This window comes from Indicator indicator, chromosome 33 (genome assembly GCF_027791375.1).
Source record: "Indicator indicator isolate 239-I01 chromosome 33, UM_Iind_1.1, whole genome shotgun sequence".
In the NCBI taxonomy this organism is placed as follows: domain Eukaryota; kingdom Metazoa; phylum Chordata; class Aves; order Piciformes; family Indicatoridae; genus Indicator; species Indicator indicator.
The window spans coordinates 7,413,913-7,435,243 of record NC_072042.1 but is presented as its reverse complement, the minus strand read 5'-3'; the positions used below and the strand labels follow the sequence as shown (position 1 = coordinate 7,435,243).

Sequence of the window (21,331 nt, the reverse complement as noted above, 5' to 3'; positions counted from 1 at the left end):
TCTGCTCACCATCCCCAACCCAGCAGATGCCACCATGATTGTTAGCAGGGGGAAGAGGGCATCAATTTAACCATCAGCAATTAACATCGACACTGAAGCAGGCAAAAATACTCATCTCCCATGGGAGAGCAGAAAGAGGACATCAAAGCACACTTGCACCATGTCAAAGCATGTTTGGCAGCACTTCCAATTTACTTTGCTGTGCTAAGGCTCAACCTCTGGCACACAAGGAGGCAGCAAAAGCCTTAAAGAACTGGAATTATATGGGTTTGGAACCTAAATAGTTCCCTTTTTGGGGATGAAATAGGATGCTCTGGACAAAGCAAAGGGCCTTGTGCTGCAGCAACTACATTTGATGCAAAGATGAATTGAGAAGGGCTCATACTTAATGCAAAGATAAATCAAGAGGGGCTCATATTTAATGCAAAGACAAATTGAGAGGGGCTTGTGTGCACTGACTGTGGGAGATTAACCAGCTAACAAGCTCCAAGCAGAGTCCAAGCCGAGCAAGCACAACTCCTCTGGGATCCATGGCATCTGCTTGCTGCAATGTTTGGGTTCCCACTCCCAAGCTGGCCGGGGGTGTGGGGAGCAGGGCTCACTACCTGGAAGCAGCAAATGACTGCCAGCAGCCCGTTATTAATCTCCAAGTCGTGACACTTGCCACATGGGTTTCTAAAGGCAAATTTGTCTTCGCCATCCTCTGCCACCTCCTCCTCCTCCTCTGCTCCCCAGGGCTGCTGGGGAGGTGCAGCAGGGCTGGCAGGGGGCTCCAGCTCAGAGAGCTCTGAGTCCTCCTTCACACACACACAAAGCCCCTTTCCACATCTCAGGTCCTCCTTGCTCACAGGGAGGCTGGGAGCTGCCTCCTCCTCGTCCTCCTCTTTGCTGCTTAGGAAGAAAGCACCAAAGTGACAGCTGGGAGAAGGCTCTGAGGTAGGTGCCACGAGGGTCTCGCTAAAAGCTACCGACTGCTTTGAGCCCTCCCAGGCAAAGGCAGCGTTAACACTGCTCCACTCAGGCACTGCAGCCACATCCTCTCTGGAGAGAAAGTCACTCAGTTTCTAAAAAGAAATGAATACACAAAAAAGGCCAAAGAGAGAGAAAAAGAGAGAAAGAGAGCATTAGGGAGAGCAGGAGGTCTTGAGGCATAAAGGCAAAACACTGTTTTCATAGAATACATCTTATTTCCACTAACATATGCATCAGTGGAGCTGGACACTGGAAAGCACCAAAGCCTTTGTGCTGTGATACCGCTGGGGCATTTACTTCCCAGTACATTAATAATCTGCCCTCCTCAAGTTTGAGGAATTACTACTAAAGCAACTCTCAGCACCATAAGGAAGAGTCACCACTAAGCACTTTGTGCCCAGGAAACAGGAGCAATTTCAGTGTTTCAAGTGCACATCCCAAATCCACTTGTGCAACAAAATTCACCAACTGCACCAAAGCCAGACCCCACCTCTGCTTCAGCTCCTTGAAATATTTCATGTTGTGCTTGAATTTGCATATGGAAGTGAAGAGAATAAGCCCAGAATTTCTGTGCAGGGTAATCCTGAGCCTGTGCCCTGATCTTTTCCTCACCCCTGGAAACACTAACACCTCTGAGCATCCTCTTTGCCGTTTCTGTCTCTTTGGATTACAAACACAGACCTGGTGGTGTTAAAATTACTGCAAGAATATCCACAAGTTAATGTTGAAATCAACTGCTTCAATTATAGAGGCTCCTGAACTCACCAGTTCTAGCCACCTCTGGCCAGCTGAAAGAATCTGTATTATTTCTTCAAAACAAACAGATTCAATACCTTAAGCACAAAACTCGAGGAATAAAGAAATGTGGCTTTAAGCTGGAAAGCCACAAGTTCACACTGATGTGTGCTGAGCCCATCACCACCAAGCCAGTGATTCAGTTTAAATTCAGTTTACAGTGAAGTATCTCAGTCCAAGAAGCAAGTAAGCACATCTGGAGCACCTGAGATGTTTGGATTCCAGAGTGTGGCAGGCCAGAGGGTTAATTACTAAGGCTGCCCTATCTGCTGTCCACTCAGCAAGGTCTCAACTAGTCTTCTCAGGTCTCTGTGAACCCTCTAGCTAGAAGGGAAGCCACAGTGACAGAAGAGTTAAAACATAAACAGGACAGAAGGATTTAGCACAAATTCAGCTGTTTGCCCAAACCCTGAGTGCTGAGTATTTCACATGCACAGAGAAGCATCACTGGGTGATGGCTGCAGTCCTGTCCTTTGCTAGAAATCGGGTTTTGTCTCCTTATTGACACAGCAAGCTGCCTTCAAAGAAGGGCAGAACAAGCAGTTATGGGCACCTACACATCAACCAGCAACAGGAAACAAGGAGAAGAAAAATCCAAGGGATGCTGCTTAAATCCAATGCCATTGCTATTTCTTCAATAATTAACCTCACAGTTGATTTGATTCGTATAAAAATTGCCACGTGTTGGTTCATCCAAACCCAATAACTGAACTTTCATGGAAGCACAACAAGCCCATTTTGCCAAATTCTCTTCTGGTGGCAATGGTGGTATTAAGATGAATGGAAACTACAGCCTCAGTTTCTACTAAGATTCTCTGGGCTACCAAAAAGCTGTTATTTGTGCTTAAAATGTGAGGTCTGAACCCTGGGTGATGGGTTATGCTGCACTTTCTGTAGACTAGAAGCTCTCACCCTGAGTGACCTCATCTAACAGCACAGCTCAATAGTAAGGTAAGAACAGCAGCTGCTTTATGTAGAAACAAACAGATGATTATTTTAGTATCGTTTCAAGAAATTACTCTTCCACCATTCCTCCTGGGGATTTTTCAGCTCACTGCTTCTTTGTGTTGCAGATGACAGACTCCTATCCATCAGGACTTCCAGCCTCTTGGGCTTCTCTGGGGATACTACCTAGGGAAATACATTTAACAGGAGTGAAGGGACGGGGATCAGCACTGTGATGATCAGGTCAGACTGCACACAATGTGTTACTGCTGATCAGAAAACACTCCCATACCGGCTCCTCCGAAGGTATATCCAGATCACAGAGTCATAGGTGGGAAGGGACCTCTAAAGGTCATCTTTAACCCTTCTGCAGTCAGCAGGGACTTCTACAACTAGAGCAGGTTGCTCAGAGCCCCAAACGACCTGACCTGCAATGGTTCGAGGGATGCGGCATCTCCCACCTTTCTGGGCAACCTGGGACAGCCTCTCACCACCCTCATTTTGCATAACGCAAGGTTCTGCACTGCAATATTTCACAAAACAGAACAGGAATGGAGGTTATCAGCTTTGAACATCCACCATGTCTTCCTCTTGCTTTAAGACCTGGGGTTAAATACTGCCAAAATACTGATGTCTCCTTAATTATATATGCTATGTCTTGCAAATTAATCAAGGGATCCTGAGAAGCTGCTGTAGATCATCTGGAAAATGCCTCAGGAGCAAAATTTCCTTGAACACAGCTGGGGCATAACTCAACCAAGAGGAAACATGAAAGCTTCAGATAAAACAGATTAAACCAGCTACATGAACACAGATCTACTGAAACAAACATTTGTATCCAGTCAAAACAACTTCCCATCTCCCTAGAAAAATAATTTTGGAAATATCTTGAATGGCAAAAGCACAGAGGCAGGGAAAAACTCAGAGGACGCCCATGGTACGCAAACACTGCTCATCTACAGAACCAATAAACATGCAAACTACAGAGAGAATGAATCCTGATAAGATCAACCCAGCAGAATTTCTTTTTTCTTGCCTTGCTATTCTACTAGAAAGAACACAGACTAATGGAAAGGTCATTGATTCTACATAAAATGATGGATTCACTTTTTTTTCTTCTGAAATACAACTGAATTTGTTCCTGTATTTAAAGCACCATTGGCATGTAGGCTAGAAAATATTATCTTTTAATTAAGATCCACAAAAACCGTCTAGGAATTTGAACATCTGTTACACATTCTGATCTTATCAAGATTTATTTTATTTCACAGATACAAAAGCATTTATATTTTTAGGGCTCAGGGGCCAAGCTCTCCTGAAGCCCTGTGAAACCTGGGACACAAGCCCAAAGCAGCAATGCCTCAATTGAACACGAAGCAGAGGACTGGCGAAGCCATATACAACATAAAGAAAAGGCAGGACAGGATGCAGTGCCCCAGAAGAGACATCAAACCAGGCATGAATGTGGCTAAAACACAACCCTGCAAATCCCAACCTTTGTGTCCCCAATGGCAACAGATCCTGAGGATGAAGCTCAAGCAGTACAGTGTAATAGTGACACATGGCAATTCAGACTGGGGATAAACTAATAACAGGCTTAATTGCATGGCTGATACCAGCAACCAAAAGGATTTATTTTTTTAAAAGGTGGGGTTTTTTATCATTTTGTTTCCTGTATTTTTTCCAAGATTCTGCTATTTTGGATCAGGATATACTCATGAACCCTGTGCTGCCCATCAGTACCCATGCTCTGCAGCCCATGGCATGGACTGGTTTGGGTGGGAAGGAGCCTTTCAAGCTCATTCAGTCCAATCCCCTGCAGCCAGCAGGTACATCAGCAACCAGAGCAGGTTGCTCAGAGCCTCAAACAACTTGACCTGCAATGGTTCCAGACATGGGGCATCTACCACCTCTCTGAGCAACCTGGTACAGGCTCTCAACACCTTCATTTTGCCCATGGGCTGCAGAAATTCCCCCCAAAAATCAATTATCCCCATCCCAAACTAGACTCCTTCCCTGCAGGAAACTCCAGGAGTGCTGAAATGGTGCAAACCTGCCAATTACGAGAAACACTTGATAAAAATTGACAAAACCATGAAATGCCAGTCCACAGTAATTCCCCAAAACCACCACATTAAAAGACATGAATCCCCGGCAGTCAGCACTTCCCAGTCCCTTCCTGCTCTCTGTGGCACTGCAGTCGTTCACACATGTTATTAGGTTATCCCCCAACAAGTAGCCATGAAAGCCAACAGCCTCATGTGACCACCTACAGATGCACAGCGAAATGATGTTGCTTTGCAGCGAACCACACTCACCAGTGAGAGCTCCCAGACCAAATGATGTTCAGTCTCCCCGTTGGCAAAGCACTTGGGTAAGAAAGTATTATAACATAGAAAACAAGAGATCCTTATTTCACAGTACCTGCCATGCCTTACAGAACTGCTTTGCCTTAAAGACAGAAGTCAAAAGGTTCGGAAGCTGTTCAACGTCATCATTTTAAACCGAGCCGTTACCTATGGATTCACAGTTTTGGATGGGTCTTTGAATTGTCATTGATCTGATCACAACATCCTGAGCAGCCTAATCAGATGACAGAAGGATAATACAGTGTTTGACCAAACCTGAAAGTAAAGCTAGAAAATCCATAGCATAAAAAGATCAACTTGGTGCCCTGGACAAGAATCCCAGGATATTATACATAACACAGCAGCCACCTCCAATCCACTGCATCCACCACTTGGCAACATGAAACAACCTCAAAATCAGTACTTAAGTTACTGAAGTAAGGTTGCTGAGCAATACGATTTCTCCCCCCATCCGCCCTGATCCCCTTCCCATCCCTTCTGTGGGGCAGGGATCTTTGGATGAGGGACTTCTTACTCCAAATTCCCTCTACAGAGAAAAAGTTGCTGGTGGCATTGCAAACACTGCCTCCAGTTTAGTGTAGCAGCAGCAGGTGAGCAATGTGGAGGCACCAGGAGGGTTTATTTTGTGCTGTTATGTTTTGCCTGCTTCATTTCTTCTGCTGTGCTACTGGGCTCACCCAGGAGACCAGCAGCACAAGCCTCATGCTGCTCTGTCACAGCCTCATTTGCTTTCCTGCTTCTGGCTGCACAGAATGAGCCAAACAGTTCATCCAGAAGTAAATAACCCCACAGAAGAAAGGTTGGGAGTTAAAATTAAGACTGACTCTTGATCCAGCCTCTAGATACAACCTCAGGCTCAAAGCCAACTAGAGGCTTGAACTCCATCACCACACAGATCAAGGGTGGTTAATCAGGAACATGGTTTCTTTGTCTGCAGAACCAGAAAGGTGCATTTTTGTCCACAGATTAATACAAGGTGTGGAGCAGAGGTGCTGGCAGCTGCATTGCACAGGACAAAACTGCTTTTCCTACCATTCACTCTCAGAAGTGAAGAGGGAGAAGGTGTCAGCGTTCCACTGAGTATTCGGTAGAGCACTGAACCTTTTGACCGCTGCAAACAAACCTTGTCTTAAACCAAGCCAGATTTAACCCTCAGGTGAATTATTCTGCCCAGCGTGAGAGTGAGCATTGCTTACAGCCACAGCCCTGTGCCCCTGCTCCCCAGGAACACAAAACCCACACTGGTGTCCAGCAGACCCAGCATCCTGAATGGTGACAACCTGCGGTCTGATGGATCCTGGTTTAAGGAAGCAACACTGAGAATTAGTCCAAGGAAGTCATTAGCACAACTCATGTACAGGTTTTTTTGTTAATAAGCAGTGGAAAGAAGGATCTGATTTATGATAACATTTATTAATGATAAATGTACATATTTACAAAGAAAAAAATCTGAGGAAAAAATACAAACCAAAAAAGCGTTCCAAAGGAGAGCATTTTAGGTAAAAAAGAAAGTGTTTTTAGTCCCCACAATCTGGTCCAACATGACAGTGTACTGCTGCTAGAAGATCCCACAGCAGCACAAACCAAGGTTAGTCCTTCCCTTCAGCTTCCCACACCAAGACAGGTGTAAACAGGGACAACCAAAGAGAATCTACACTGCCAGGTTCTCCAGTGTCCCCCACTGGAAGTGCAGACCAAACAGGTCCTACGTTGATCCATTTCCCTTCTTTGGGCTATGTTTTTCCAGCACACATCCTACCTCAGAGTGTAAGTCAGAGCAGAAGAGGCACCATCAACTCATGACCAGCAAAAAGAGAAAACCCAATAAACCAGTGGAATAATTCCCCAAGTGACACATTATTGACTCTTACGTGAAGTGAAGACACTTTGCCGACAGCCTTCCTCAGGATCCCTGTGTTATGAGCCCAACCTTGCTCCCGCAAATATCAACTACTCCTCTGGTGCCATGCTGAGGAAATCCACCTCTCTTCATTATTTCAGGGTAGGAGATGAATATTGAACACCTACTTCTTAGCTCATCACTAATTCCTGCACAAGCTGCAAGGGAAGAGTTAGTCTTAGCTTCTCCATAGCCTCACCTGACCTGCTCATAAAGTCCTTGATTCATCTTTTACTGACGCACAGGGCAACACAGCAGTTGGCAGGAGATGCAAACAATTACCTGTACTTTTAATACTAGGAAAGAAAAAAAGGCTGTTGTTTTACAGTAATGCACACCTTGAACATCAATGATGACCATCACATACAAAGCTTGATGCCTAATGCAGCCTCAGAGCTGAATCTGAGTTTCAAGTAACCAGCTCTGGCTTCAAGATGCTACTTGTTGCTTCAAAACACTCATGTCATGAAAGCACAAGAAACTATCCTGTGTTTTATCTGGCATTCAAAAGAGATAGTATCAGGGTAAGGAGATTCAGAAAGTGTGTGGCAGTTTACGCTGGGTGCCTCCTGTTACTGCCACAACCTGAAAGACAAGAAGTTTCAGAAAGCATGGACTCAACCAACAGAATCACCAAATCCCAGCATGATGGGGTTGGAAGTGACCTCTGGAGCTCACCCAGTCTAACCCCCCTGCTCTAGCAGGGCACCCACAGCAGCTTGCCCAGGATCACAATGGCCAGGAGGGGTTGGAAGCTCTCCAGACAAGGAGGCTCCACAAACTCTCCGGGTAGCCTGCTCCAGGGCTCCAGCATCCTCACACCAAAGAATTTTCTCCTGTTCAGGTGGAACATGCTGAAGCCTCAACAGTCACTAACTGGACCCCACCCATGAGTACCAAAGGGCCTCACTGCAACTGAGCAGCTACACCACAGAACACTGGGGAAGTTTAGTTCATATCACAACCACTGGCAGTCATCATAGCAATGTCTCCAGTGTGCCAGAGCCAGCAGGATGTTGTTTTCTGCAGCAGATGACATTGAAATATCAGGATTATATCATGCCACTCTGGATGAGGTTACATGCTGTGGTCATGACCAGCTTCCCTTTGGATAATTTTGGATAACTCAGCTCTCCATCACTCACAGGCTAGCATCACAATGACCACGTACAAACTTTAATCCCACCACTGGACAGTGATGGTGTCAGGGCAGGTGCTGGAGGCTGCTGGTGCTCTGCAGCAAGTTTATTCCTGAGGAAGAAAAGGAGCAAAGTGATGGTTCCTTTATGAAAACCCTGAGATTTCTGACCTTTAAGCGCTAGTGAATCAACTTAGAGTGAATCAGCTCTCCCAGTGCACAGGCATGACAGCAGACATCTCAAAATCCCTGCCTTCAGCACATGGACATCAAGAGAAAAGGGTGAAACCAGGCAGCGCAGCATCAAAGTGTAGGAGATACATCTTGTGCAGGAATGAGACCTTAATGTGGATTGTCACAGGGCACATCTGTACACCCCTTCACCTTACAAGAAAACAGCGGGAAAAGCAGAGAAAGGACCAGGAAAGGAGCTGGAGCACCGCAGGCACAGGGGTCTGTTCCTGGTAAGCTCCGGGCTTTCTCTGTCAGAAAGGACCACATCCACAAGGATGAACAGAGAGAACTGGCCTCAGCCAGAGAAATAAAAAGCTTTTGTTCAGCTTCCTTATACTATGCAGTGCTAATTGTTCTATACATCCAAAAAATGGTTCCTGAGCATTCTCAGAATGTGAAGTGTCACAGGGGTTTTTGCTGATGGTCACCAGCCTTATTTCAAGGTTCAAAACCCACAAAGTAAGAGAGATTGTTTTAATTAAAAATTAAGAACTGAGCTAAGTGACAGAGTGCATCTCAATCACTCCAGGGTAAGACACCCTGAGCATGACATCCAAACATTGTTCTGGGCAAAGATCTGGGTCCTTTGGAAATGGCAGCCAGAGCTACAGCAATCATGGCTTTGCAAAAGCCACTGCTATGGCTTCAAAGTCCAACAACAGGATGAAGTAACCTCAACAGTGCTGACAGCACCACAACAGCAGCCAGCCCAAGCAAAGGCTTTTGCAAGGGAGCAGGGGTGTGTTCAAGCTGTTCTTCTCCAGGAAATATGAACAGAAAATGGCCAGAGAGAGACCTGAGCAACTTCTGTCCCTTTACCCTCCACATCGACTGGGCACAATTAGTAGTCCCTGTTTTTCATCATCATGTCTGACCTAATTCTGGAAGTCAAATTCAGGCAGGGAATCCCAGCCAGAAGCATGGTCTTCTTCCATTCTGCAACTCCTGCTCAACATGTGGCACCTCAGCATCCTTTTCCACCTCTCCTCTTCAGCATCCATCTTCATGATCCAGAATCATAGAAGTTCTAAATCTTTTTAAAGCTCATCCAGTCCAACCCCCTTGCAGTCAGCAGGGATATCTGCAATTAGAGCAGGTTGCTTAGACCCCCAAACAACGTGACATCTTCCACTTTCTGGGCAACCTGGGGCAGGGTCTCACCATCCTCATGGTAAAGAACTTCTCCCTCCTCTCCAGTCTGAATCTCCCTCTTTTAGTTTCAAATCATCACCTCTTGCCCTGTCACAACAGGCCCTGCTCAAAAATTGTCCCCATCTTTCTTGTAGACCCGCCTTTAAGTACCAGCAAGAAGGTCTCAGCAGCTCTCCTTGACACCACAGTGAACCTGTACAACCACCCAGTGACTTCTACACTTCCAGGAGGAAGTGAAAGAGGAAGACTGTGTTTTAAAGGCAGTGTATTAAGAAGGGAAGAATAGTTTCCAGTGACAAATTCCTCACAAAGCAAAGTCCTAAAGGCACAAACTGGTGAACTAATTGGAGCAGGTTATTGGACCAGATTTCTGTGAGATTAAAACAAAGAGTTTCACTGGCAACCTAAAGTTTGAGACAGAATTTAGAGAGCCTCAACCTGTACACTAAGAGAAAGAGAGACTCAAGTGGCCCGTGATCCCTCACGGTCCTTCAGATCAAACAGCACATGCCGTATTTGCCTTACTTCTTTTTCCTGCAAGCTTATCTGCTAGCTTCCTACATAACACTGCTCACACAGATGCAGATCTAGAAAGGGCTATAAATATAGCTATTTTTATATATATATATATTCACACAGTTTAGTCCCTGCAATGAAGGTTTCCTCACTTCTCTTCTGTGCTGCTACAGCAGCTGCCAACACTGATGGCACGGGTGGCCGTTCTCAGATGCAGTTGTGCCTACACCAATCTTCCAGCCAAAGCAACAAAAAGCAGACTGAAAGGAGAAGCAGTTGGCTAGGCTCAGCCCCACAATTATTATGTACAGAAAATAAATGCCTTAAACACAAAGTCCCTTCTTCCCTCTGGCTCACTCCAGTTCTGCTCAGCTCAGCTGGGCAACTCATCTTTGAGCCTTTGCAGCTCAGCCAGGTAACAAGGCTACACGTGAGGGTGATCCAGACATTCACATTTGGAGGCAATAAACAACAAGCAGCATGCAAAGGTTTTGTTAGAGAAGTCAAAACAATTGATTTAACATCAGAAGTGTGTCCTGACATGGTTCAAGTCAACATGCTGACAGAGGAGACATCTAGCAGCAGGTGACTCCATTCCTGCTACCTAAGCAAACATGCATCAGTCGGTTCAACATAAATTAAATAAAACACATCTGAAGTGCACCCAGACCACCAGAGTGATGGGTGGTGATTGATCTATTATTACAATAATTAGCTACTTGCAATGGGTTTTGTCCTCACCAATGGTGTGAGAGGGAAGCTCTGATGCTTTGCAGAAGGTTTCCCTCAGCAGGAGAACAAGAAGTTACCCAACCCTGTCCCCTACATTAGCAGCAGCATCACTAATCATCATGTTTGATTAAATGCCAGTCTTAGCTTCCTGGAGAAGGAGTGGTTATGGATTGGATTCAGAAGCTCACTGTAAAACCTCTTTTGGATCAGTATCAAACATTCTTCAGCTTGTCAGCATTTCATTTTTGACACAACAAGCATGCAAGCAAGTCTTCAGCAATTCTTACATGGCATGTACAGGGGCTGAAGGAGCGAAAGTCTCCTCCCATGTATTTACACTCCCCATCTGCCCTCTCACAGCCATCAGGAGCAGGGCTCAGAGGACTGGCTTTTGCACACTAGGAAACTTCAGAGTGGCTCTGGCAATCCATGACCAGTCCTGCCAGGTCCCAGATCACAGCTACGCAAGGACACACAGTGGGGTTTACACAGCAGTCGTGGGGTGTCTCTCCCCAGGACAGTGAACTACAGAGATCGAAGACCAGCACAAGAAAGGTACAGCAGAGGCTACAGCCAAGAAATTCAGGAGCTTTGGTCTTGAGGTTTCAGCATGACCCTGTTGCCCACTCAGAGAAAGAGCAGCCACCAAACAGTCAGTGCTACAACCAGGAAAAAGGACATCATAAAGGGAATACGTGGAGAAGGGAAAATGCTAGAGTACAGCTGACACTTTTTGAGAGAATTCTGCTCTTCAGGAATTGCAATAGAAACCTTTGGAAGAGTTGCTTCACTTGCTTGCTGGGGAAAGGCTGTCTCAGAAGGTATTTCCTGCTTTTTTAGTTTGTCTTCATCCTGTACTAACAGAGGGCGCTCCTGTGTCTGCTTTCGTGGTAGAAGATCAAGAAAGACAGAGAAAGATGAACAAAAATGACAGATGGAAAATGTCCCAAAGGGCACTTGGAGGTGTGCAAAGTGTTAGGACAGTCTGTATCTCAGCATAAAAAATCAGCTGCCCTGGAGAGCAGAGCTGCTGGTGGCTTCAGCCTTAGAGCTACTAAGCCTAGTCCTTTCTGCAGAGCACACAAACGTCTGGGTCAGGATCACACGTGTTGTGTCACAAAGCTCTGGGTCAGAATCGTGTGTGTTTTGTCACTGCCCTCCCATAAAAACGTACACTCAAAATCTAATGAACTGTTTTGGAACTGGAATGGTTGAGAAAAAACTTTGAGGCATTAGGAACAGAGATGGCACAGTACAAAATGTGGTCTCTGATGGCCTTCTACTCTACAGTGCCCTTAAGACGCAGCATTTGTTCAATAGTTTTGAGCATCCAGACTGCAGTGAGGATACGAAATGCTTGGTCAGAGGTCTGACACATTATCAAAATCTCCATTGTTTCAAACATTCTACTGGAATGAGTGAAAAATTGTCACTCTTAGAAATCCCGAGTGTGAGCAGGGCAGGATGGTGGTGGGAGTACAGCAAACTCCTTATGTTTTGCTCCACGTTTTAGCACTCTTGTTTCTGGAGTCTAAGGAATGTAGGAAACTCATCAGCCTCCAGACTCCTTCTGGAGTCTAAAGAATGAGAAACTCATCAGGCAGGATCATGCAAGGGCTCTCTAGCACTTCCCTTGGAGAAAGAAAGACTATGGGAATTGTTTAGTAACTCTCCATCCCTTTAGTATGCTTGACCTGGTCAAACCCCAGTGTACCTAGGAGAGGAAAAACTTGGCTCTGAGCTCTCTGAGTTGAACCAACCTCCTCTGATCAGTGTGGAACTTTGGGACCGGTTCTTTGCACACCCCCAAGTGATGAGAATTGGGGAGAAAGTAGCTGGGAGACTGGGCAGCAAACAAAAAAATAAAATGCAAGAGTAACATGACCATTAACACAACAAAAAGGAAAGAAAGACAACATAAAAAGAACAGGGTACAGTTAAACTCCCATCATTGCTTTTCTCAACGAATACACAGTTTTTATCTTTCATGCAGTTTTTTCGAACCAGCCATGCACCAAATAAGCAAAATTGAAGATTGCAAAAGCTGCAGCAGTGCCAAAATTCCTCTTGGGGTGAGTTACAAAACTATTTCATGTAGCCAAAAGAAAACAAAAGTATTATCCATCAGCTGCTGCTGAGTTTTTGCTTGGTGCCATTGCAATAGCAGAAGTCTGGTTCAGAAGCAGGTATAAGAACAGCAGCTTTACCTCAAGCCCACCAACCTGTCTCTCAGAAGACAGAACAGTGACTTTCTTGACCTGGACACACAAAGCGTGTTAAGGTTCAGTTGTCTTGCAATAAAACATATGGGAACAGCAGAAAAGCAGGCCCTGGCTGCAACCCCTTTGGCCACCCCAGCAGGGTAAAGATACCACAAGAAAAAGGAGGAACAGGACTGCTTTGAATCATGATTTACCATCCATAAACACAGGCAGGTGAAGGAAAATCCCTCCCTGTAGGTGCCTGGTGAAGATGCATTTCTGGAAGTTCACAGCAGAATGTGCCCACCTCTACCTCAGAGCAAGCCCACTTCAGAGAGGATCAGATGAAGAGGGAACATCCAGAAATGCAAATCCAGGGCTGACACCAACCCTTGCATCTCTGTGGACCAGGGCAGCCTCAGATGGGGAAAGCCCACAGCACCCAGTTATCATTAACAGCAGCCCCCCCAAGACCTCACAATGCAGTCATCAGGAAAGGAATTCTTTATCATAACCAAGAATATCATTCTTGAGCTTCAGTTGTGAAGTCTGAGAGCCCCTGCTCTTTCCATCTACACATCCATCCACCATGTGGCACCATGGGCAGAGCTCTGCATCGCTTTGCTGCCCTGAGACTCGGCAAACAAAGAGGAGAACCCATCTATGTGTTAAACAGTGTAATTCCAAGGATCATAGAATGATTTGGTTTGGAAGGGACCTTCAAGATCATCTAGTTCCAAGCCCCTTCCCATGAGCAGGGACATCTTCCACCAGGTTGCAAGGGCCCTGTCCAGTCTGGCCTTGAACACTTTCAGGGCTCATTGATCAACCCTCCTTAGTTCAGCTCTTCTCTGTGCTTTGAGGAACCTCTAGCAACCCCATCTGCTAAGCCCTGTGTACCTGTTCTGAGAACCCTCCCTCTTCTGCAGGTTTCTTTCTGTTTCAAAAGCATCTCCCTTGCAATGCTCTGAAGATGAAATGCCAGTTTATCAGCAATTGCTGTGGGCAGGGTGGGGAGAAGCCAGACTGAAAACAGGAGAGACTCTACAGCTACTGCCATCACAGCCAGGGTGCCACTTTTCAGTTGTAATGAAAAATCACATTCATTATTTATTAGATCAATTACCATGAGCTCTAACTATAGTTTTACTCACAAGCTTCAAATCTGAGATAGGTAACTCCAATATTACCCAGAGAAGATGTCTATTAGAATCACAGAATTGTCATGGTTGGAAGTGACCACAAGGATCATCCAGTTCCAACCCCCTTGCCATGGGCAGGGACATCTCACACCAGATCAGGTTGCTCAGAGCCACATCCAGCCTGGCCTTAAAAACTTCCAGGGATGGAGCTTCTACCACCTCCCCAGGCAACCTGTTCCAGCATCTCACCACCCCCATGGGGAAGAACTTCTTCCTAACATCCAATCTGAAATTTACCCACATCTAGTTTTGCTCCATTCCCTCCCCTGAGTCCTATCACTACCTGACACCCTAAAAAAGTCCCTCACCACCTTTCTTATAGGCCCCCTTAAGATACTGGAAGGCCACAATAGGGTCACCTTGGGGCCTTCTCCTTTCCAGACTGAACAGTCCCAACTCTCTCAGCCTGTCTCCATAGGAGAAGAGCTCCAGCCCTCTGATCATTCTCATGGCCCTTCTCTGGACACATTCCAGCACCTCCAGATCTTTCCTGTAATAGAGGCTCCAGAACTGGACACAGTGCTCCAGGTGGGGTCTCACCAGAGTGGAGCAGAGGGAGAGAATCACCTCCCTCGACCTGCTGGCCACACTTCTCTTGATGCAGCCCAGGATCTGGTTGGCTTTCTGGGCTGCAAGTGCACACTGGTGGCTCCTGTTGAGCTTCTCATCCACCAGCACCCCCACATCCTCTTTTTCAGGGCTGCTCTCAAGTCAGTCCCTGCCCAGCCTGTATCAGTGTCTGGGATTGCCCTGACACAGGTGCAGGATCTTGCACTTGGTCTTGTTGAACTTCATGAGGGTGGCTTGGGCCCAGCTCTGCAGCCTGTCCAGGTCCCTCTGGATGAATCCCTTCCCTCCAGTGTGTCTGCCGCATCACACATATTGGTGTTGTCAGCAAACTTGCCGAGGGCGCACTCAGTTGCTGAGGGTGTACTCAAGAAGAAACCAATTATTCAAGAAAAAAACAGTCGGCATCTCTGCTGCTCCCACTTGGTTTCTTTGGAAAATTAAATTTTTAAGGAAATTAGCAGAGAAACAGTGAGTGTATGTAGCTACTAACATACAGGCAATGCTTCTGTGAATAGAAAGAGTCCATCATGTATGACCAGCCCTGATGTAGTGACCAGAGAAGTCTTCTTGAAGCCTCCATGGCAGACCAGCACCTGCACATCCTAACGCAAGGCTAAACCCACTAACATCCCGGATTAACTGGAGAATAAAGTGACTTCAGAAAATTGGAACTATCCTAGTCCTTCTCCATTGGGTTACCTGCAGCATTATCTCTGAATTAATAAATCCTTTAAGTCAGGTGTTTGGGGTCTGGGGTGGTTTTTTTTCCATGTTTTGGGGGAAATGCATTCCCTGGCACCAGGAATAAACGAGTTCCCAGAATATCCATCACAGACTCAGAGAATGGGTTGGGTTGGAAGGGACCTTAAAGACATCCAGTTCCATTCCCCCTGCCTTGGGCAGGGACACCTCACACTAGCCAGGTTGCTCAAGGCCTCATCTAACCTGGCCCTGAACACCTGCCTGGGCAACCTGTTCCAGTGTCTCACCACCCTAACTGTAAACAATTTCTTTCTAATATGCAGTCTAAACCATATGACAAAGTCTAGCAGCATGGAAAAGTGGCAGCAAAACCAGGTGAAGAATTCCTACATCCTTTTCTACCCCCCAAAAAATCCCATTTTTATGATACCACAACTAAAGCATGGATTCCCTCAGAGGCCTCTGTAAATGTTCAAAGTTAGTATTAACTTTTAAAATCCAGTATAACTAAAACCTAGGCTGAATGCTGGGTTGCAAACTGTCCCTTGGATACCCACACGCCGCTGAGGTACTCACTCCATCTGCTCCCACGGGAATCTGCCCATTGACGTTGAGGGTTCGGAAAGGGGAGTGAGTGGACAAACGCTTGTCCCATTCACTCGGCCGAGGCTCCGGGACGGACTCCATAAAGTTCTTCTTCAACTCACTGATGTTGGCGTGATGCTTCTTTATTTCTTCCTGGGTCTTATCTAGGTCCTATCAGTAAAAGGACAGGATGAATGAAGGGACACGGGGAGGACACCTACCATTGCCTCGCTGCCACATAGCAAAGCTGCATTCAGCAGAGCTGCTGCTGCCTCCCATCAGTTGTGCTCACACTGCAAACACACACAGAGAGCATCCTTTCTCCTCTTTCCACTGGTATTAACTGGGAGAAACTGTAATGGGGCTTCTATAGGAGCACGACGTGCCAGCGCTTCAGCTCAAGCTGCACCAACCTAGACGCAGCTGAGGGTCTTCACATGGGTCTTCCCCATCTGAGATTGTTCTAAGTTGCAAAACTAAGTTTGTTTGGGTTATTTAATTTAGATTGGGTGGGTTTGCTTTCTTTTCCCTCTGTTAGCTTGAAGATTCTCAACTGTAAATGCAATTAATGCTTAAGGAACTGTTTTCCCGATTTGATTTATTCTCTCCATACCCATTTCTCTTTCATCCTACCAGGAATTATCTTTGCTTCCAGAATAGCCCCAATACTTTTATTTCCCCCCATCTCATCTCATCTCATCCCTCCAGGATGTATCACAGGAGGTTTATGACTTCTGAAATCAAACTGAGAATGTACTTTACAGTGCATCAATCAAGAAACTCCTGCTAAAGTCCTTCATCTGGAGAAAGCCAGATTCCTACTCTGTGATGCCAGTTTATAGCATATATGACTTCAAGGCACGTCAGCTCTCTTCAACTTGTTTCAAAACAGGTTTTCCTTGCAAGCAAACCAGACCTGGTTGAAAACAAAGCTTTGGCAAAAAAGAGGCATAAACCAAACAATGACTTTTGTGGACAGTGCCGAAAAGCTGCAAACTTCACCCGTTAGAAAGGGGAGAAATCCAGGTCAGTAAAAGCATTGCTGGGAAACGACACTGGTTTGGTGCTTTTAGTTGTTACTCAGCCCATCAATATTAGGAGATGGGAGAGAAAAGGCAGCCCTAATGGAGAGTCCCCCCCTAGAATATCTGCATCCGTGCAGATACAGGACACACCACCCAAATTGCCTCACTAAGAACATTTGCTCTTTTTGGCATGGTTCCGGGGCAGGGCGGGGGGGAAGACACTTCTTGTGTCTGTCCCAGGTGAAAGCACAAAGCAAGTGACTGCTTATAGGGAAAATATAAAAAAAACATAAATAAGTCTGATGAGGATTCCAGGATAAAGACCAGTCCAGGTCCAGGAGCCCTACAGCTGCTCCTGGGTTAGAGAAGTGAGAAAGGCCACCTTGGCTGTCCACCACCGCTCAAGAGCTTGTCCTGGGAGGGTTGGCAGAGAAGCGAAAGCCACGAGGAGCTATGTGAAGCCACAATAGGGCTGGGAAGCATCTCAAGGAACAAGGTCATTAAGCCTTAAAGCTTTTCCTCCTGTTCTGCCCTTGGTGTGAGAACATGGAGTGTGGGTTATAAAGCAGGGAGTATTAAGCAGCTTCCAACTAAACCAAGCAGCAGCTTCAGGAGCATGAGGTCTGCTGGAAAAACTTCTCATCTGCCAAAAGCATGGGCTGAAAGAAACGAGGGATAAAGCAGGTGAGCCGCTGGGGTCAGCCCTTTGCTAGGGGAGGGCTGGAGCACCTGCAACAGAACTGGTGGGAAGGGCATCAGGGAGCAAATGGGCTGGGTGTCAGAGCAAAGTACTGCAGGAAAGAGGGTTTAAAAGTAATGAAAAAGCTCTTGCTGGGGTTGGGGAGATGGAGCTGGTTGAGTTGGGTGGAAGAAAGCCACACACGCAGTCTTCACAGCACTCCAGCTGAACTCTGCTCATCGTGCTGCAGAACCTTCACTTGTGGCCAAAAGCTTAAGTTGTAGCAGTCCAAAAAACCAACTTTTTCTTTTCTTTTTTTTTAATGAAAAACACCTCAAAGCTGCAAATTCTTTAAAACTGAGAGTAGGAAAAGGCAATTAGTACAAGAGATACCAACAGGGAAACCCTACCAGCTGCTAGTGCTGCAATTTGGAGTAGAAAACACGGAGCACAGAGTATCAGAAGGCACAAAACATCTTTCACATAACACAGTGTATTAAAAAGAATAAAATATATGATTGGCGTGGTCCGTTCTGAGACCATGCTGAAGTAAAACCAAGTGTAAAGGCTCCCAAGCTGAAGGGAATGGCTTTGGGAGGGATGAAATGGCTTTTGGGTATGTGGAGGGATGAAATGGCTTCTCATCCATGAGCATCCAGCCCTTGCATCAGCTCCATGGAGACGTTAAACGTCTTTTCCAACCTAAACGATCCTGCATTTTCATGACTGTGCTTCTGTGACTGGTGCCATCATGAGCAGCTAGCGAGTCCAAGAGCAGATCTGAGCACGCAGCTCTGCCAATCATATATTTTGGGTCAGTACGAGAGAATGAAAGTCAGAAGAGGGAGAGGGAAGAATGCCTGCACATCACCATGTTTACTGTCACCATGCAAAAGCACATTGAAAACAAAAGAAGAAAAGGTCTCTTGTGCAGGAGCATGCAAAAACAAAGGCAGCTGAAGAGGATGAAGTTCAGTGCAGATGCAGAAAGTCTAGGCAAACGCAACTGAAAAAAGCTTCAAGTTCATACAAACCTCCAACATTAAAGTGCTATGCCTGATATAAATGTTTTCACCATCTAGCCTCTTTGATCTTTTCTGTGAAAACGAAAGAAAAGGGGGAAACAAAACAAAAAAAAAAGAAAAAACAAAGAAAAGCACAAAAAATTAAAATGTTGTTCTTGCAGGATTGACAAACTGGCAAATTAAAAAAGGTCAACTGAAGGTTAGGGGTGCAGCACTCTGCCAGCGTGGGGTGAAGACCCTGCTGTGGGGACATAGCCTGGGGCCACCAGCAGCAAATGGGGGTCTTGCTGATGGAGGATGGGGAGGTGCAATGAGGTCTTTAAAGAGACAGCTCCCAGGAGATCAGTGGCTTTTGCCTTTGCTTGTATCATCACAAAGGACAGTTCATTGTTCTCTGTGGAAGGCAAGCACCACCTAGCACACACATTCCTGAGATGATGCTTGCCCACCCCAGTGAGGAGGCTGTAGTGCCTGGTGTAACTTTTACACACCCTCTATGTGCACAGTAACTATGTCTCAACCACCTTTTCTATCCTGGATATCTCCCTTATTACTCATCAATACAAAAAACCATCACGCTTTTTTCATCTGCATTTCCTGCAGTGCACACTTTGTGGTTTCTTTTGTTTCCAATTAAATGGGTTTCTTTGATTTCCAGTCAAACGTTTCTTTTTGTTTCTAATCAAATTGGTTTCTTTGGTTTCAAAACAAATGGGGTTTTTTGTTTCCAATCAAATGGGTTTCTTTAGTTTGTAATCAAATTTGACAGAGAGAAGATCAATTTCAGAAATCAAACCAAGTGGGTTTCTAATATCCAACCTGTGTGTTTTTAGCAGACTATTGGATAAAAAGCTCTTTATCTGGAAATCAAATAATTTCATAGCTGTAGTTCCAAGAAACCCCAAACCCCAACCCCAGGCACATGAGGAAGTTGGAGCACTGTCTTTTTAAACATGTTACAGATGCATGAATGATATGGCAAACTTGTTTGGTGAAAGGGTAAAATGGCTAACCTTCCTCATTCTTATCAGCTCTTCCTCTTTCTCTGCAGGCTGCTGCTGTTGGGCAGTGATAGGAAAAAAAAGAGTGGTTGGTTCATTTCACTACATTGAACCTCACTGGTTCAATCTTTAAAAAGACTGTGAGCAACCTAACTGAACAACCAGCACAAACCTGGGGCTGGGCACCACCGGTGGTGGGTACTCTGACCTCAGTGTGCGCTTTCCTCACCTACATTTAAGAAATAAATTGGTAAAAACATTTTCTGTTAGTAGATTTGTTTCCAGAGGCCAACGGCTGCAGTAGGTTGGTTTTGAAGTGCTGGATGAACATGCAGTAAACCAACATGCAGTCTTTCGGTAAAGAGTTAATGACACAGCAGCTCTTGGGCAACAGTCAGTTAGTCAACACAACATCCACAATAATTCCTGCAGCTCCAGAATTATTTGTGTTTGAAACCAGTACTCTAAGTGCAGCTGGAGACAGGCTTCCCACTCATGTTAGCTTGGCCAGGCAGTGTTTTCAGGTTTCATTTCCATCTCCCTGGGAAATCCTTCCCAAAAGCAACACGCTCAAATTAAGAGAGACCTTCTTCAAAACCAGAAAATGACTGGTTATCCACAGGTATTATGTTCAAGAGAGGCAGTGAGAAGAGATCTAGCTACAAAAATCAAGCCTATGAACTTCATAAATGAAGTTCTTTTACTGTTCATAAGCACAGAGCCAAGATTGTTCTAACTCTTTAAAAGGGAGACATTTTAGAGAAACTGGATTGCCAAATACTCTGAAGGCAAAAGCATGGGTGGGTGTGAAGTGATGCAGCTACATTTGAGAAATGGTAAATTTGGCACATTCAAATCCACAACTTCCTCCAACATCTACACTTAAAGAAGTAAAAAAACCCAGTGTTTAAGAATGGGATGAATCAAACTGACTTGTGTTTAATGGTGGGGAGGGTTAAGTGGTGGTGCCAGAGCACATGCTGAGCACCAACCAGCCTGAAGGTCCCTTCAGCATTTTCAGTTAAAAATTGCTGGTTACACAAGCCCTGAAGTATTTAGAAGCAACCGTCCCATTCTTCACCTTTATCTCCCAGCCTTCATTACCAGGGAGGTCAACTGCTCTTTCTCATACAAGACCCCCTGCACGTTATGTTACAGGCAAAATGTGGCTCAATAATGCTGAGAGCAGCAAAACATTCAGAGTAATGTGGGAAATATGCAAGGCACCTCTGCTGCAGTGGTTTCACTCACTAAGAGTTGCAGAATATTAAGGACACTGTAATAGGAGCACTAATTTTGCCCACTATTTGGAGTAATGGGAACAGTACGCATAGCTCACCACCAGTGGAGGCCTCAGACATTTGTGGAAAGATCAAATCATGTTTAAAACAAATTTCGTTTAGACAATAAATCCACCAAGGTCTTGACAGTGCCATCCACAACTCAAGTCCTACTCCAGCTTGCAGGAATGTTATCACCAGCTCTCCCAGAGACAGCCTAACAATGTGCCTTCAGCCACAGGGCTGCAGACAAGATCCCTATCATCAGTTTCACTGGAATTGCTCCTGCTGTCATACCAGGAACCAGT

General features: G+C 45.5%; 1 protein-coding gene across 10 annotated transcripts in view; it reads right to left on the bottom strand.

The window, feature by feature from the left end:
• Positions 1-21,331, bottom strand: part of EPB41 (erythrocyte membrane protein band 4.1) — a 56,397-nt gene that overhangs the window by 8,545 nt on the left and 26,521 nt on the right. For 7 of the 10 annotated variants that reach the window (XM_054395422.1, XM_054395425.1, XM_054395423.1 and 4 more), the window contains 2 exons: positions 18,752-18,814; positions 16,005-16,184 (listed from right to left, as the gene is read on the bottom strand). The exons of 1 other annotated variant lie outside the window; for it this stretch is intronic. In XM_054395422.1, the coding sequence (XP_054251397.1) occupies positions 16,005-16,184; positions 18,752-18,814 (243 nt within the window). The remainder of the gene's footprint in view (positions 1-16,004; positions 16,185-18,751; positions 18,815-21,331) is intronic. 2 more of the 10 variants (XM_054395424.1, XM_054395431.1) reach the window with 1 other exon arrangement.